The 18,065-nt window shown below is 49.5% G+C and overlaps 2 protein-coding genes across 2 annotated transcripts; one reads left to right on the top strand and one right to left on the bottom strand.

Annotated features, from left to right (window-relative positions):
- Positions 1-405: 405 nt before the first annotated feature.
- On the bottom strand, positions 406-4,732 carry LOC122702011. The gene is made up of 7 exons (XM_043915530.1): positions 4,548-4,732; positions 3,730-3,933; positions 3,343-3,436; positions 3,004-3,148; positions 2,690-2,723; positions 2,444-2,501; positions 406-694 (listed from the first exon to the last, which is right to left on the bottom strand). Exons 1-7 carry the CDS (start codon positions 4,730-4,732, stop codon positions 659-661), a joined length of 756 nt encoding a protein of 251 aa, XP_043771465.1. The 3' UTR covers positions 406-658.
- Positions 4,465-7,925, top strand: CDIPT (CDP-diacylglycerol--inositol 3-phosphatidyltransferase). The gene is made up of 6 exons (XM_043914708.1): positions 4,465-4,905; positions 5,001-5,135; positions 5,837-5,990; positions 6,429-6,510; positions 7,035-7,116; positions 7,235-7,925. The coding sequence occupies exons 1-6, from the start codon at positions 4,863-4,865 to the stop codon at positions 7,378-7,380; spliced, it is 642 nt and encodes a 213-aa protein (XP_043770643.1). The 5' UTR covers positions 4,465-4,862; the 3' UTR covers positions 7,381-7,925.
- Positions 7,926-18,065: the final 10,140 nt, after the last annotated feature.

The following is an 18,065-nucleotide window of genomic DNA, read 5'->3' on the forward strand; positions in this document are numbered from 1 at the left end:
GTAAATTCCTCAGGAGGCTCCAAAAAGTAGCCAGACTGAGATTTAAATGCAAAATTCACAAAGCCTCCAGCACTGCCTTCCACCACGATGTGTTCCAAAGCCAGGTGGCTCCAAAGCGCAGAGGAGAGACCTCCACACTGACGCTGGTGGCCGGGGTGGAGTCTCTCAGATGTCACAGGCCTAGACCTTAAGAAGCTGGAGTCTGGCTGGGAGGATGGATCTGAACCTTTGAACTCATCTCTGCCAACAGGCTGATGGATAATAGGTTGATAACTGCCTGAATTAAAGCCATTCCCATAATATGGAATATGCCATTCCAATAATATGCCCACACATCTGGCAAAAGGGGGCAGGGGTGCTCCTTTCACATCACCCCAGAGAAGTCACACAAGAGCACTGCCCAGGTTGAGAGGAGGGAAGGATCTCTGTCTCTTTATTAAAGCTTTTCATTGCTGGTGGTGTCCTTGCCAGTTGAGGGTGGCAAGGTGTCTGATGGTTCTGGAACACTTTGGAGGCTTCAGGGGTGATGTTGCTCACGACCAGGAACGCCCCCAGAACTGAACTGTTCAATGAGCGGTGAAAGAGGAGCTTTGACATGTTGCAGAGAGACAGAGTGGGGGGAGGGCACGAGAGGCCAAGAGCAGCACCAAAGTTGGGATCATCCTCCAGACGTCAAGTTGCTAGGCAGAGCTCCCTAGAAAAGAATAGAAGTCTTTATTTTAGATCCAAGGCGCATGTCTTTTTATCCTTCCATCCTTCACCTATCCATCCAATCCCTACCCTCAATCATTTATCCACCCACCATTTCCCACCTACCCGTTTATCATTCACCCACCATTCTCTTTCCATCCATCTATCCATCCATCCATCCATCCCATCCATCTGTCCACCCACAAATCTATCCATCATTCCCCATTCATAATAGATACTCAATAAACATTTGCTCTTAGTTCCTCTTCTGCCTTCTTCATGAACCCCTCTCTTCTCTGCCAACCTCTTGGAGAGGTTCTCCAGAGCTCCAACCTCAGCGCCCTTGTCTTTCTCATTCTGCACAAACTCTTCCACCCCCACGGCCAGGGCAACTGCACACTCTTTAACTGCCAACCCTCTCCTACATCAGATCTCTAGCACCAGCCTAGACCTCGCCAGTGAGCTTTGAAGCTGCATTTCCAACTGTCTACAGGGTATTTCCACCTGGAGTTCCCAGGGGCCCCTCAAACACAATCTGTCCAAAGGTGGCATCATGCCTGCCATGCCCCAGGAAGAATGAGAAGGCTGGCGAGACTGGGAAAGGGGGAGCAGTCATGGGCAATGAGGTCAGAGAGACAATAGGGTTGGGGAGGAGAGAGATCATGTAGGACTTTGTAAGCCATTGAAGAACTTTGGCTTTGACTCTGGAATGGAGACCTACTGTAGAGTTCTGGGCAGAAGCATGGCATCATCAGACTTAGATATCCCAAGTCAGAAAACTGGGAGTCCTCTGATTCCATCTTTTTTCCCTTACCATTTTTTAATCAATCACCAAACTCATTCTTCCTGGTCTTTATTACTCATATCTACCCTTTCTCTCATCTCTATTATTACTGTGAATATGCAGGACCTACTCATCTCTAGTTTGGTCTCCAATTCCTAATTGACCTTCCAGCCTCTCATCTTTCCCTTTCCAGTTCACTCTCCCCATTGACCACCAGTGTGATGGATCTAAAATTTCAACTTCCCCTGCTCAAAACTCTTCAATGACTCCTCACCTGTAGGAAAACATCTCTGGATCTTAATAAAACACACATAAAGTCCCTTGATTAGTCCCTGGGTACCATGCCTGCACAGTCTAGCAGTAAAACTGCTTCTGCTCCAACTGTCTCCCCAGCCCTAAAGGACACACACAGAGGGACTTCCCTGGTGGTCCAGTGGCTAAGACTCTGTGCCCCCAATTCAGGGGGCCCTGACCAGGTTCAATATCTGGTCAGCAAACTAGATCTCACATGCCGCAACTAAGATCTGGCACAGCCAAAAAAATAAATTTCAACAAAAAAGAATACACGCTTATACCCATGGTCATCCTCCTAGGACTCACCTCTATGCCTTTGTTCATACAAGTCCTACCATTTGGAATACCCCGACCACCTCATTTTCCCCTAGAAATTTCTTTCTTTCAGTGTCACCTCCTCCAGGAAGCTCCATGATTCCTTTCCTTCCTGTCCCAACTGAGGCTGCGAGTAAGTGCTCTTCTCGCTGTTTCCATTTCTGTCATGGGCACTTAGCCATATTTGTTGTAATTGGCCATTTACTTGACTGGCCCCACATTAAACTGTGAACTTTTCAAGGGCAGAGACTGTGTCATTCACTTGTGTCCCAAGTTCCTAAAACAGGGACTATATATGATGTGAACTCTGACTGTATGGTTATTCTGAATGGCCTTGTCATCCCTGGACCCAGTGCATACCTTCTCACGAGGGGATGGCAGGAGATGTGCCTTCGTGCGGGTACGGTTTCTGTCTGAGCTAGAGATGGCAGAAGGGAAAGGAGAGAGGTGAGAACTCAAGTCAAGGACTGGAGCAGAACAGAACAGGACTATGTGGTATAAAATCCCCTTACTCTGCTGGGATGTTGTCAAACCCTGGCTCTCTCCCCTACAGGCTCCTCATCTTTCTCCCAGGACAAAGGGCATCTCCTGTGAAGCCTCACTCACCGGGTATCAGTGCCTCGGGTCTTGGTGAAGAACACTGGAAATAGAGGCCCCAGTCAGAGAAAGTACTATCCCGATAGCCAGAAAGAGATGTGGCTAGTGAGGAAGGGGCTAAGGAGATTCCGGGTCAGGGGTGAGGGACGGGGACTGGGTGAGTGGGTGGGGAGGTGCTGTGTGGTCCCAAGGCTGCTGTGAGATGGGGGAGCCGGGGACAGACTCCTGGAGAGGTCAACTGCGGGTGCGTTGGGGGACTCAGGGACTGGAACTGGGGGTATGAGCGGGTCTCTGGACACAGGGGTCCTCAGATGGGGAGTCACCGTGTTTGGATATCTGAGTCCCTCGGTCTTGTGTCTGTTTTTCCTTGTTGGGCACAGGATTCATGTGGCAAGCAGCAACAAACAAGGCCTCGTCAGTGAGTTCCGTGCTGATCCGTGTCAGGAATTCCTCAGAGCGAGAAACCTTCTGGAAAAGGGAAAGTTGGGGGGTTCAGCCTCAGAGTTCCCACATGGACGGGCCAGGTCTGGAGGTTTCCAGGCTGGGGGCTCTGGGCTCAGGGTTGAGGCCAGAGTCTGAAGGCTGGCAGTCTCAGTGTCCTCAGCCTAAGCACGCTCCACCTCACTTCACCCCCACCCCAAGAAGCCCTCTCCAGTGCTCACCAGATCGCAGCCCAGTGAGGTTGCAGGGGTTGTGGGTTGGGATGGCCGGCTGCCCCTTTTCTCCTCATTCCTGGCAAAAGTGGATGACATTCCCCTGGGGACAGTGGGAGCCCGAGTTAGGCTGCAAAACCAGCTCACTTCTCCCAACCCCAACCCACCACCATTCCCCGGGGCCTTGGAGAACTGTCAGTTGTCTCTCTGAAAAAAAAAAAAAGCAAGCTGGGGGAGAGAAATAGTTGCTTTAAATCTTCCTAGGGGAGGGAGGAGGTGGGACGCCCACAACACCCACCTCCCCTACCCCTTACTTCGCCCAGCAGGGGCCCTCTCTATCCTTCTTCCCACCCAAGGCCCTTCCCAAGACAAGGCAGCCCACTTGCCGCCCCTGACCTAGCAGATGTGTCGAAATCTTGGGCTACTCGGCAGGAGGGGAGACGGAGAGGTCTAACGAGCCCTTTTACGGGCCGTGGGGACGGGGGATTTGGGAGCTGGGGAGGAAGGCTGGAAAGAGAGGAAACCGGGGAGGCGCCGTTGCTATAAAAACCTTGGCGTCTGAGGTAGTTCCGTAGCCCCGTTGCCAGGAAATTAAGGATTCTAGAACCAAATGGGGGAGGGCATTTTCCCAGCTGGTCGCATTCGCTTCCCCGGCTTCTCCACCCTCTCTAGATCCCTCCTTGCGAGCATTGACCCCAGGGCCAGTGGCTTGAGAAACTTGGGAAGATCACGGACGGTGGACCTTGGCACCTAATCCTCCCACCACTAGGGGCAGGCGAGAAACAACCCCGCCCCAGGTCGCCTTCCAGCCTCTCTGGCCGTCATCTCTTTGCCTGGGGCCTGAGACAGCAAATGAGGGCCGAGAGAGGGGGCGGGGAAGGGAAAATGTGGGCTGTACCAAATAACTTTGCCTCTTGGGGGTGCAAAGACTCTGGATGGCGGGATCTTTTTGCCATTATGTCCAGGAGTAATATCCTCCGCAGAAAAGAAAGTAGAGACATTTACCTAGGCCTGTTCTCTTTTGATCTCTCCTTTTAAGTTATTTCCTTTGCTCAGCGTCGATGATTCTTTGACCCCTCTCCTCCCTCTGTACTTTGGTACGAATCGATGGAAAGGGGCGGAGGGAAGAAAAGGAAAAGGAAGCGGGCAGATCTTAAAGGGGACGCAGCCATTTCTTAAGTCTTGTTCCTTTCTCTAATTTTGCAAGGACAAACGCAGAAAAGTAGGTTCCGGAAGCCGAGCGCAGCTGGAGCAGCAGGGGCCGCAGCTGTAGGCGGCAGCTCCCGCGAGGCAGGCGGAGGCCAGCGTCTGCCCATAGGAAGGGCGGGGTGTGCGCGCCCCCTGCGCCCGGCTCACAGCTGGGTCGGCCCATGCTCCGGCCGGCGGCGAGCTTGAACATCTGGGACCCGGCAGGGACCTGCGCACAGTGGGCGTGGCTGATGCGCCGGGCTGGAGAGTGAATCTGCACCCAGGCTGGGACAGAGTTGGCACCTTCAGTTAAGGCCCAGAGCGGCCAGGGGACCTCCGCGATGGCAAGCGAAAATATCTTCCTGTTTGTGCCTAACCTCATCGGTGAGTGCTACCCGCGGCTCCGGGCGGAAAGGGAGGGCCAGGGGCCTTGGGCAGGCTCCCAGATCTGCCCTGTCTCACCCTGTCTCAATTCCAAGGTTATGCTCGGATTGTCTTCGCCATCATTTCTTTCTACTTCATGCCCTGCTGCCCACTCACGGCCTCCTCCTTTTACCTGCTCAGCGGACTTCTGGACGCTTTCGATGGACACGCTGCTCGAGTCCTTAATCAAGGTGACAGACATCTCTTCCAGCCAGCCCACAACCCTCTGCCCCCATTTTCCTGCTTCCTCAGGACCTCGGAGTGGGCGGGTACTCGGGAATCCGAGGGCTCTGTCATTCCCATCTCTGTAGAAGGCAGTTTAGAATGACCTGGTTTTGGAGCAGAAGGGATTGAAGCTCCCTGTTGAGAACGAGCGCGACTGGGCATGGCAGTGGCAGTGCTAGAGGCTTTTCTGAATAAAAAGCCAGTCAACAGGTTATTGGGCATCTGCTGTGTGCCAGACTCAAGCGATCAGCATTCCGGAAGGCATGTTTAGAGGGAGGATGGAGAAGGAAGGGAGATAGTTTCTGGGAGGTTGACCTCATTTTTTATAATCTGTTCTTAGACCCACCTTTAAGACTTCCCTAAGACTTCAGATCTTCTTGTCTTGAGACCTGGACCCTTGGTTCTGGATTGATGAGCTGTAGAGCTAGCTAGCTTTCTCAGGCCCTTCTACAATGTTGTCTCCAGGCTACCAGGCTTCCCCCTTTTATGATATGGTGACCTTTGCCCTTTGACCTTTACACTCCAGCCAGAGCAGTCTGCTTTCCTTTCCCCCCAGTGGATGGTGGGCATTTTCACTCTTACACTCTGCATCAGAGTGATTCACCAAATATGGCCCCTGTCACAGCTCCTCTGTCCCCTGACAGCCCCTTTCCACTGTTTTTCTCAGGGACCCGGTTTGGGGCCATGCTGGACATGCTGACAGACCGGTGCTCCACGATGTGTCTGCTGGTCAACCTGGCCCTGCTGTATCCTCGCGCCACCCTTCTCTTCCAGCTCAGCATGAGCTTAGACGTGGCCAGCCACTGGCTGCACCTCCACAGGTCTGCAGTTCTGGGGATATGGACCAGTGGAGGAAGACGCTACATGGGGAGGGATGAGTGAGACCTTCTCAGGGGGTATCTTCAGGCTTCTGGGGAGGTCTCCTTTTTAGCTGTGCTTTGTTAAGGGAGTCTGGCGAATCTTCTCTGACTCAGCATCCTATTTTACAGTTGGCTTAGTAATCTTTAAAACTCTTCTGAGGATTCCAAAGAGATAACATCCCTTTGGAAGGGGATGGGGCTTTTGAATCCTGATTTTGCTTCCTCCAGCTACCCAGCTAGACTGTAACTTCTGGCCCAATAGTCCTCAGCTGTGCCCCAGTCCCCCCTCTGTTCAGCAGAGGCAATCCCAGTACTTATGTAATGGGGGTTGCACTGAGGATTCGGTGGGCATTCCTGGTAATGCACGCTCATGGATTCCCCCTCTACTTTCTCCCTAAGTTCTGTGGTCCGAGGCAGTGAAAGTCACAAGATGATCGACCTGTCTGGAAACCCAGTGCTTCGCATCTACTACACCTCCAGAGTGAGCCTTTGCCGCCCCTCCCTATTTGCTTAGGGCAAGTCCTGGCCCCAGCCCTGGGCCCAGGACAGGATTGGTGGGAAGGGTGTGTGTGAATTGCTCAGGCAGCAGGTGTGCACCGGAGAACTGAGTGACTTGAGGGGTGAGGGAAGGAGGAAGAAGCCAGAGAGGTCTGCAGAACCAGCTCTCTAAAGGCCTTAGGCCATAATAAGAAGTGTAGTCTTCCTCCTGGGTGGGCTGGGCAGTGTTAGTACCTCCAGGTAGGGCAAGGAGGGTAAGAATTGCAGCATTGCTGGGTAAGAATATCTTCCTGTTTGTGCATATCCTTATGATGAGTGCTGCCCATGGCTCCAGGCTGAAGGGGAAGGTGAGGAGCCTTGGGCAGACTGATCTGCCCTGTTCCCCACATCTTCCCCACACCACCCTGCACCCCTCTTTCCCAGTTCCTGGTCCCCTGGCCCTTAGTTGGAGGATGGGAGCCACTGCCCTGCCCTCTTGCTCAAGCAGCCTTTTTGCCATTTGTTTAGCCTGCTCTGTTCACCCTGTGTGCTGGAAACGAGCTCTTCTACTGCCTCCTCTACCTGTTTAATTTCTCCGAGGGACCTTTAGGTAGGAGATGAGGGACTGGGTAGGAGGATGGGAGGGGGTCTGGCCTGCCCGGGGAGACAAGACCCCTGCCTCACCTGCATCCTGTTTTCTCTGGATCACCCTTGATCCCTTCCCACAGTTGGCTCAGTGGGTCTTTTCCGAATGGGCCTGTGGATCACCGCCCCTATTGCCCTGCTCAAGTCTCTCATCAGCGTCATCCACCTGATCACAGCTGCCCGCAACATGGCTGCCTTGGACGCGGCGGATCGGGCCAAGAGGAAGTGACCCTGGAACCTCCAGCCTCTGGCTGCCCGCCTGCCCTGGGAGTCTCACTGTGCCACGCGGCTCCCCAGTCTCTTCCTAGGAGGAGGGCCCAGGCTCACATCTTTCCAATTGTGTCATCCAAACTGCTGGGAAGGGGGGTGGGCATCCTCTTTGGTGATATGACGTTCTCCGTAATCCTGGGGACCAGTCTTCCCACCCCCGTAATCGCCAAGGACCTGGACTTCAAATCAGGAAGGATGCTCAGGAGGCCCCACCCACATGGGCAGTGCTTCGGGGCCCCAGGAGAGCTGGCTGAGGACTGGGCATTGTCACACCTGCTGGCTCAGCCCTGGGGTCTCGCTTGGCCTGAGACCTTAGGGATTTGAGTAAGGGAGGTGGGATAGGGGCCAGGGTTCCCAAGAGGCAGGGATTCAGACCTCTGCCCCTGGCTGGAGGAAGCCTGTGGGTACTGTGGCTGGGAGAGAAGGTGCCGTCAAGATCCCCGTTGCAATCTCCTCTGTCCTGGCTCTGAAGGCCTTGATAATAAAGGAGGGGATGTCACTGTTCTAGAGTTGGTTTCCTTGGAGATACTCTTGGAGCAGGGCCAGTGTTGAGGGGAGAGGTTGGGGGGAAAATGATGATCCATCTGGATACTAGTTTACTGGCTGGCTCCTTCCTATCACTCCTCAGTGACCTCAGAGCCCCTCCCTGCCACCCAAGCTCATTCTGTGTCCTCTGCCTACTTGCTTTATTTTCTTTACAACACCTGTCACTGGCTGTCTACAGTTACTTGTGTACCTGATATTTTCTACACTCACTAAAAAGTAAACTCCACAAGGGCACAGACTTTTCTTATTCTTTTTCTGTCCCTACAAAAAAGATTAATCTTGACCTGGCATATCATAGCTGCTTAGTAAAGACTTATGAATAGATGGGTTGGTTTCTGAGAGTGTTGTGGTTCTTTGACCACTTATGGGGTATTTCTGGAAAATTCAGCTTCTTGGACCCTGCACCAGACCTCCAGAGTTGGGAATTAAGGGATAGGCCAAAAAGTCTGGGATTGTAATAAACCCCAGCTGACTGATTCTTTTTCCCAATTACACTGAGAATCACTGACCCTTCTTAAACATTTTGTGGGTACCTACCAATAGGGGATATTGTTCTGGGCATGTGTCCCTAACAGCTTACCCCTGTCATCTGAACAGAAAGCTGCCTGGCATCAGCTTTGAAAAGAAAGACTATATTGAACCAGATACCATATGCCCGATCCTGTACTGGGGATTCTTTGCAGATATAACTTATTTTACCCTTCTAAGAGCTATCCAAGAGGGGCTCATGTCTGTTATTGTTGCTCAGTTGTGTCCGACTCTGTGATCCCATGGACTGCAGCACACCAGGCTTCCCTGTCCATTAGCAACTCCCGCAGATTGCTCAAACTCATGTCCATTGAGTTGCTGATGCCATCCAACCATTCTCATCCTTTGTTGCCCCCTTCTCCCATCCAAGTACTAACTAGGCCCAACCCTGCTTAGCTTCCAAGATCAGACGAGATTGGGCGCGTTCAGGGTGGTATGGCCGCAGACTGTTGCCCCCTTCTGCCTTCAATCTTTCCGAGCTTCAGGGTCTTTTCCAATGAATCGGCTGTTCACGTCAGGTGGCCAAAGGATTGGAGCTTCAGCATCCGTCCTTCCAGTGAATATTCAGGGTTGGTTTCCTTTAGGATTGACTGGTTGGATCTCCTTGCTCTTCAAGGGATTCTCAAAGGTCTTCTCCAGCACCACAATTTGAAAGCATCAATTCTCTGGCGCTCAGCCTTCTTTGTGGTCCAACACTCACATCCATATGTGACTACTGGAAAAACAATACCTTTGACTGTATGGACGTTTGTCAGCAAAGAGGCCTGCATGTCTGAGGGCTGACATTTATCAGATGTGTATTGAGCCTCAACTCCTGCTGTAGGCCCAGGGGATTCAGTGAAAAGGAGGCCACTGGCTAGCCAGGGAAGAGATGAAGCCATTAGGAGGGTGCTTGTTGAAGGGTGGGGGTAGAATGTGCTGTAGTGCTTTGGGTGTCTTAAGAAAGCTGGTAATGGTAATTGGGGAGGGAAGGGTTAATGCAGAGGTGGATTGATTCTCAACTGACTGAGTGGGGAGGCGGCCTGAGAGCACCCGGGGCAGTTGCCAAAGGAAAATGGAAGCAGGTCGATGTGGCTGGAACACTGAACGCTGGGGGTTGGGGGCCGGAGAGCTGATGAAAGGTAGGGCAGAAGCCAGCAGCAGCCTGATGAACCCAAGAGAGCTTTTGGACTTCACCCTGAGGGCCACGAGGAGGTGCTGTAGGAATCTTTCAAAATAATAGGTACATTATTCATAGGCAAAAATAGTAAGTTGCACACATTACCAAAGGATGACGAGGTCTTCCTGCCACTTGAAGCTCCCAGTTCTCCCCAGAGGCAACCACTGGTATTCATTGCTTATGTAGCTAAATGAATTCTTCACATGTACCCATATTCTGTATTTTAAAATTCATTTTGTATATTTGCTGGTCTGCTAATGAAACCCAGCGGGAACTTGTGGGGCTCCTGGGTAAAAATCCTTTCTGTGTGCCCCGTTTCTTGTTTGTAGGAAATAGGCTTCTTTCAGCCTCCTTGACTTTCCCTGAATTCCCAAGGGCAGGTTCAAACAGTTGCTAATCAGAGAAAAGGAGGGGTTGCAGAAATAAGGGAGGGGCAGTTAAGCAGGGCAGCCTCTATACAGTCAAAAAAACAAGACCTGGAGCTGACTATGACTCAGATCATGAGCTCCTTACTGCAAAATTCAGGCTTAAATTGAAGAAGGTACAGAAAACCCCCTAGGCCATTCAGGTATGACCTAAATCAAATCTCTTATGATTATACAGTGGGGGTGACAAATAGATTCAAGGGATTAGATCTGGTAGACAAGAGTACCTGAAGAACTATGGGCGGGGATTCATAACATTGTACAGGAAGTGGTGATCAAAACCATCCCCAAGAAAAAGAAATGTAAGAAGGCAAAATGGTTGTCTGAGGAGGCCTTACAAATAGCTGAGAAAAGAAGGGAAGCTAAAGGCAAAGGAGAAAGGGAAAGATATACCTACCTGAATGCAGAATTCCAGAGAATAGGAAGGAGAAATGAGAAAGCCTTCTTAAGTGAACAATGCAAAGAAACAGGAAAACAATAGAATGGGAAAGACTAGAGATCTCTTCAAGAAAATTAGAAAAGAAAAAAAGAAAATTAGAGATACCAAGGGAACACTTCATGCAAAGATGGGCACAATAAAGGACAGAAAAGGCAAGGACCTAACAGAAGCAGAAGAGATTAAGAAGAGGTGGCAAGAATACACAAAAGAACTATACAAGAAAGGTCTTAATGACCTGGATAATCACAATGGTGTGATCACTCATCTAGAGCCAGACATTCTGAAGTGCAAAGTCAAGTGGGCCTTAGGAAGCATTACTATGAACAAAGCTAGTGGAGGTGATGAAATTCCAGCCGAGCTATTTCAAATCTTAAAAGATGATTCTGTTAAAGTGCTGCCCTCAGTATGCCAGCAAATTTGGAAAACTCAGCAGTAGCCACTGGACTGGAAAATTTCAGTTTTCATATCAATCCCAAAGAAGGGCAGTGCCAAAAAATGTTCAAACTATTGCACAATTGCACTCATCTCACAGTCTAGCAAAGTAATGCTCAAAATTCTCCAAGCTAGGCTTCAACAGTACTTGAATCGAGAACTTCCAGATGTATAAGATGGATTTAGAAAAGGCAGAGGAACCAGAGATCAAATTACCAGCATCCATTGGATCATAGAAAAAGCAAGGGAATTCCAGAAAAACATCTGCTTCATTGACTACGCTAAAGTCTTTGACTGTGTGGATCACAACAAACTGTGGAAAATTCTTAAGGAGGTGAAAATACCAGACCACCTTACCTGCCTCCTGAGACACCTGTATGCTGGAGAAGAAGCAATAGTTAGAACTGGACGTGGAACAACGGATTGGTTCTAAATTGAGAAAGGATTACATCAATGCTGTAAATTGTCACCCTGCTTATTTAATTTATATGCAGAGTACATCATGTGAAATGCCGGGCTGGATGAATCAAGAGGGAATCACAATTGCCAGGAAAAATATCAGCAAACTCAGATATGCAGATGATACCACTCTAATGGTAGAAATCAAAGAGGACCTAAAGAGCCTTTTGAGGGTTAAAGAAGAGAGTAAAAAGCTGGCTTAAAACTCAGCATTCAAGAAATTAAGATCATGGCATCCAGTCCCATCATTTCATGGTAAATAGATTGGGAAAAAGTAGAAACAGTGACAGATTTCATTTTCTTGGGCTCCAAAATCACTGCAGATGGTGACTGCAGCCACCAACTAAAAGACGCTTGCTCCTTGGAAGAAAAGCTATGACAAACCTAGACAGAGTATTAAAGAGCAGAGACATCACTTTGCCGACAAAGGTCCATATAGTCAAAGTTATGGTTTTTCCAGTAGTCATGTACAAATGTTAGAGTTGGACCGTAAAGAAGGCTGAGCACCAAAGAATTGATACTTTAGAACTTTGGTGCTGGAGAAGACTCTTAAGAGTCCCTTGGACAGCAAGGAGATCCAACCAGTCAGTCCTAAAGGGAATCAACCCTGAATATTCACTGGAAGGATTGATGCTGAAGCTGAAGCTTCAGTACTTTGGCCACCTGATGCGAAGAGCCAATTCACTGAAGAGCCAATTCTGAAGCTGGGAAAGATTGAGGGCAGGAGGAAAAGGGAGCGATAGAGGATGAAATGTCTGGATGGCATCATTGACTCAATAGACATGCGTTTGAGCAAACTCCAGGAGATAGTGAAGGATAGGGAGGCCTGGGGTGCTGCAGTCCCTGGGGTTGCAAAGGGTCTGTCCTGACTGAGCAACTGAGCAACAAGTACAGCTTTGGGGCTGGGTCCTGGTTCCTCCTCAAGGAATATATATAACAATACCTTTGAGGTCTTCTGCAGAACCAAAGCCCCCACTCAGGTGGAGGATGGTGACTTCCGGCTGGAGCACAGCCCTGTTACCTCATTACCAACCAATCAGAAGGAAGTCACACACCTTGCAGCCCTCACCCCACATTCTGCCTGTTAAAACCTCCCCTCAAACCGTTGGGGAGTTTTGAGCAGGAGCCACCAACCGTTCTTCTCCCATGGCCCTGCAATAAACCTTTCTGCACTCCAAACTACAAGGTTTCAATTTATTTGACCTCACTATGCATCGGGTACACACACTTGTGTTCTGTAACACTAACACAAGCCGTTCCACGAGCTTTTTATGTGCATTACCATTTCACCTCACATCTGCGCTCTTCTGTGTACTAAACAATACAAGAAGCCCATTTTCCAGAGAGGAAATCTAGGTCCTGAGAGGAGTCCATCCTGGTTGGCTTGGCTCCAGAGCTGGCGCCGTTAACCTTTACCACTCTGCAGTCCACGTCAGCAGTCTTTTTTTTTTTTTTTTTGCCGTCTTCTCAATGGTGGCATTAAATTCCATGGTTTATTTGTTTAAGTAGGTCCTGCCACCTCAAACAGTGTTTGACTCACCTGAGCCCTCTGGGGGCACCTGTAGGATGAACGTTGAAGGGCTTTCAGCAGGGTGATGGCAGGGACTGATTTGTACTTGGCCCTCACCAGTTGAGCAGCCCCTCCAACTGCAGGCGTTCCCCCGGCAGCCTGCTCCCAGGCAGGTGGGAGGCTGAGCAGTGGTCCTTCATCCTTCATCCTTCATGAGTCAGCTTGATGCCGAAAGCTCAGCTTCTCTGTGCACCAGTCCGGAATCGAATCTCAGAGACAGAGTTTGGGGTGAAGTAGAAAAGGAGAGCATTGTTGCTTTGCCAGGCAAAGGGGGCCCGAGCTGGCTGATGGCCTCAAAACCATGTGTCTCCCCTTGGGGAAGAATGAACTGTTATAGTAATTGTTCAAAGGGGATTATATGATCAGCTCGTGGACATTCTTGGGATGGGTTGGTGGTGAGGTTAGTAGGAGTCAGCATCATCACCCTTCAGGTCCAACTGGTCTGGGGGCTACATACTTATGGGCCGCATACCATTGTTAATTGTTGTTTACTTCTCCCTCCTGGAGGGGGTTTCAGTATCTGCAAAATAGCTTAAAGATATTGTTGTGTGTATCTGTCAATGGGGAAACAGGAGCCTACCCCAAGGCTGCTCTCTCTTTTTTTATGCAATTTTATTTATCTATTTTTGGCTGTGCTGGGTCTTCATTGCTGCACTGGCATTTCTCTAGTTGCAGCAAGCAGGGGCTACTCTCTAGCCACGTGCGTGGGCTTCTCATTGCATTGGCTCCTCTTGTGGACCATGGGCTCTAGAGCACAGGCTCAGTAGTTGTGGCACACGATTAGTTGCTCCGAGGCATGTGGGATCCTCCCATATCAGGGATCAAACCTGTGTCTGCTGCATTGGCAGGCAGATTCTTTACCACTGAGCCACCAGGGAAGTCCCTCAAGTCTGCTCTTGACTCTTTCTTTCGGGTCTCACATCCTCTCTTGAACCTGCCCATTGGAACTAAGGGAAGGTTATGGAGGCTGCTTCCTGTAGTCAAAGAAATGGGGGATATGAAAAGGCTTTGTGTCCGGGAGCCCCACAGAGCCCTGCATGGTATTAAGATCTCCCTTCCGACCAGATGAGTCCTCCAAGCACTCACTCCAGCCCCACAGCTCTGACTGGTTCCTTGACTCTTTGGCCCTAACCATTTATACATATATCAGACATCAGACATCTCTATTCGTGTAAACTAAGCAAGTGTACTACAGTGTGGGTTGCTCAGTCACATCCGACTCTTTGCCACCCCATGGACTGTAGTCCACCAGGCTCCTCTGTCCATGGAATTCTCCAGGCAAGAATACTGGAGTGGGTAGCCATTCCCTTCTCCAGGGGATCTTCCCAACCCAGGGATCGAACCCGTGTCTCCTGCCCTGGCAGGTGGATTCTTTAACACTGAACTACCAGGTTAAATCCTAATTCCGGAGATGAGGGACTCAGGTGCCAACTGATTTTCAACGCCCATCTTCCAAGTGCACCTCGCTTGCTTGCATCTCACGTAGGCAGAGATGCAGGGGGAGGATTGCTCGAGGCTGGTTTATTGGATGGCAGGGAACTGGCACCAGCAACATCCACTCCCATCAATTGGCTGCTAGTCGGTCATGTGGCAACTTCTACATGCAGAGGAGGTTGGGAAAGAGATTAGTTGTGGGCCTAGGAGGAAGAGAAAATAGATTTGGTAGACAAAGTCTTTTGCTGGTTAAGGACCATTTTTTTTTCTGCAAGAGATACGTCAGTCAATTTATTTGGTATTTAACCAAAGAAAAGCTATTTGTTCCAGAGCTAGAGGAAAACAGGCCGTGTTGATCTACATTGGAGATCACACCATTCTGCATTTAACAGGCAATTTAAGGGACCTTCAAGGGTAAATTTAGTACCAAGGGACTGAGAATTTGGCTCCAGTGTGAACTGGAATTCCACTATATTTCCAACAAGGCCTGCTTTCCTATCATAGAGATATATCTTGTCTTCCCACTATATAATCAGTGCTGGGGAGATAGTGAAAACCCATCTTTATGCGTACAGTTTAAAGAGCAACTTCTATTAGCTTATTGGATTTCACAACCTTATGAGGTATATGTAGTCAGGACAGGCTAGATTATGCTGTGGTAAAAAGCTCCCCCACAAACCGCAGTGAGTGCACAGAGGAAATGTTTCTCACTTCTGTTGCATGTCTACTGTGGGTTGGGTGTGGCTCTGTTTCACGCCATTTTTCTCTGGGACCCAGGTCAATATTTGAATATTGCTGGTTAACACGGAAAAGGAAAAAGTGTGGTGATGCATTCCCTCTTGCATTTCATTGGCCAGAAGAAGTCATAGGCCGAGCCCAGTGGCCATTGGAGATCTATGTGGAGGCATCAAGTCATCAACTGAAAATGAGCTTAGAGCTCGGAGGTGAGGTCAGCGATGGAGAAATTTTGAATCTAAAGCCAGGAGACTGGCCAAGGATGTAGCCTTGTAAAGGAACAAGGTGCTGGGAATTCCCTGGTAGTCTGGTGGTTAGGACTCCAAGCTTTCGCTGCAGAGGGCGCTGGCCAGGGAACAAAGATCCAGTAAACCACACTGAGTAGCCAAAAAAAAAAAAAAAAGTCGGGGGGGAGAGAAAGAGAACAAGGCTCAGGGTGACTCATGACTTAGCGGCTGAGCAGAGAAAGTGGGGTTGGCCAAGGAAACTGAGGCACAGCCAGGGAGGTGGAAGGAAAAGAGGAGCAGGCTAGGCGATGGGAGCCTGTGGTAGGAGGCAGGCAGCCGCTGTGCTGAAAGATGGGAGGGGCTGAAGGAGAGGACCTAACTTCTGGGTTTAGCAATAGTCCTGTGATGCCGAATAGAGCTGTTTGCTTTAAGCAAGGGGTGGAGACAGAAGTTAATTGGTGAGGTTTGAGGAGATAATGAGAGGTAAGGAATGGAAACTGAGAACTTTGGCTAGGAAGGAGGAGATAAGGCAGCTGGAGGGAATGTAGAGCAGAGAGAGTTGGTTCTCCACGGGAAGGAGCAGAGCACATTTCTAGAAACAGATGGTGCAGGAGATAAAGGCAGTGGGATGGGGGAATGGACTCCCAGGAGGAGTTGGGGGAAGGGGGCGAGCTGGGCTCAGTGGGAAGAGGAGGAAGGACAGAGTCCAGATGGGGTCGTTGGTTAGATTTGATGCTGGAAAGGGCCTTCCTGCCCAATGAGTTTCTATTTTCTCAAAGAGGTGAGAGAAAGTGGGCCGGGGTGTGGGAGGTGGAGAGGAGAGGGGGTGTGAAGAGCGGCTCTGAAGGGGCCCTCACGCAAGCGAGAGGAGCAGAGTCAGAGGCCGTGAGGTCTCTCGAGATTCGTTGCCGTGAGTTTCAAACGAGATCAGTCTGTAGGTGGGGTGTTCCTCCTCCAGGAACAAGCAGCTGGTCAGGGCGGGTGGAGGGGGCGGTAACTGGTTTAAGTCAGGACAGAGCTTTTTCCACTGAGCATCATGGGAGAGGGGGAGAGGTAAGGAGGGAGGGTTTTTTTTTTCATTGAAGTATAGCTGATTTACAATGTGTTAGTTTCTGCTGTATAGTGATTCAGTTATACATTTATATATTCTTTTTAACAATTCTTTTCCATTATGATTTATCATAGGATATTGAATGTAGTTCTCTGTGCTATACAGTAGGACCTTGTTGTTTATCCATCTTGTATTTAATAGCTTACATCTGCTAACCTCAACCTCCCATACCGTCCCTCCCCCAACCTCCTCCCCCTTGGTAACTACAAGACCATTCTATGTCCATGAGTCTCTTTCTGGTTCACAGATAGGTTCATTTGTGTCATATTTTAGATTTCTCATATGCAATATTGTATGGTATTTTGTCTGACTTCACTTAGTATGATAATCTCTAGTTCCATCCATGTTGTTGCAAATGGCATTATTTCATTATGACTGAGTAGTATTCCGTTGTATAATATATGCCACATCTTCTTTACCCATTCATCTGTCAATGAACATTTAGATTGCTTCCAGGTCTTGGATATTGTGAATAAGGCTGCTATAGACATAGCGATGTGTGTATCTTTTTGAATTAAGAGTTTTGTCCAGATATATGCCCAGGAATGGGATTCCTGGATCATATGTTAATTCTGTTTTTTAGTTTCCTGAGGAACTTCCACACTGTTTTCCATGCTGTCTGCACCAATTTATATTCCCACCAGCAGTGTAGGAGGGTTCCCTTTTCTGAAGGAAGTTTTGAGTGAGAATGAGTGAATTACAGAATAGACCACAAAATCTAAGCTGGGCAAAACTGAAATGAATAGGGTGTGGAGTTCAACATTGAGAAAGTGGTTGAGATCAAGGTCATTGAACCCTGGAGCAGAGGAATGGTTGTCGGAAGGTGAGGAGGAGGAGTTGATTTCAAAGGTGGTGTGGTCATTAGTAATGACAATGTCAAGGGGTGGCCATGGGAACCATGGCCAAGACAGGAAGGAACTTACCCTCCTTGGGTAACCTTATCTGCTGTTCTCCCCAGAGGCCCTTGGCTATAAACAGTGCTAACACGGCACAAACCAGGTACTGGATGAAGAGCTTTGAGTTAGTTGCCTCTCCTCAGGGAAGATGTAGGGGGTTTGTAGGAAGTAGGGGTGGATGAACTGACTCGCTTGCCTGTTCTACCAACACCGAGACAGCACCACCAAGGCTATGGGCTAAACAGACAGCCCCGGCCCCAACCAGCTCAGACCTGAGTGGAGCCATTGGTTACCAATGCAACTCAAGGCCGGAGACAAGAGCTCATGGGACAGGGCCCAGTGGAGGGAAAGGAATAAGACCCTAAAAAAAAAGTATCATAAAGAATCTCCCTGCAATGCAGGGGACTCGTTTGATTCCCTGGGTTGGGAAGATCCCCTGGAGAAGGGAATGGCTACCCACTCCAGTATTTTTGCCTGGAGAATTCCATGGATGGAGGAGCCTGGTGGGCTACAGTCCATGGGGTCTCAAAAGAGTCAGACATGACTGAGCAACTAACTGCTCACTAGGGGAAATGCTGGCTCATTTCACAAATGAGGAAAAGATCAGGGAGGTTGGGTTCTCTTGCTGCACAGCTAGACACCCACGCTTCTCTACCTAGGCATCTTTTTGCTTCCTCAGCAGA

This window comes from Cervus elaphus, chromosome 10 (genome assembly GCF_910594005.1).
Source record: "Cervus elaphus chromosome 10, mCerEla1.1, whole genome shotgun sequence".
NCBI classification, from domain to species: Eukaryota; Metazoa; Chordata; class Mammalia; order Artiodactyla; family Cervidae; genus Cervus; species Cervus elaphus.

Bases quoted from the DNA above. Each gene is read 5' to 3' on its own strand.
- LOC122702011 (XM_043915530.1), bottom strand. From the start codon at position 4,732: ATGTTCAAGCTCGCCGCCGGCCGGAGCATGGGCCGACCCAGCTGTGAG. The intron at 3,437-3,729 runs GTCAGGGGCGGC...CACTGTCCCCAG, and splicing joins GATTTCGACACATCTGCTAG to GGGAATGTCATCCACTTTTG. The intron at 2,724-3,003 runs GTGACTCCCCAT...CTCTATTTCCAG, and splicing joins GACTCAGATATCCAAACACG to TGTTCTTCACCAAGACCCGA.
- CDIPT (XM_043914708.1), top strand. From the start codon at position 4,863: ATGGCAAGCGAAAATATCTTCCTGTTTGTGCCTAACCTCATCG. The intron at 4,906-5,000 runs GTGAGTGCTACC...CTCAATTCCAAG, and splicing joins GTTTGTGCCTAACCTCATCG to GTTATGCTCGGATTGTCTTC. The intron at 6,511-7,034 runs GTGAGCCTTTGC...CCATTTGTTTAG, and splicing joins GCATCTACTACACCTCCAGA to CCTGCTCTGTTCACCCTGTG.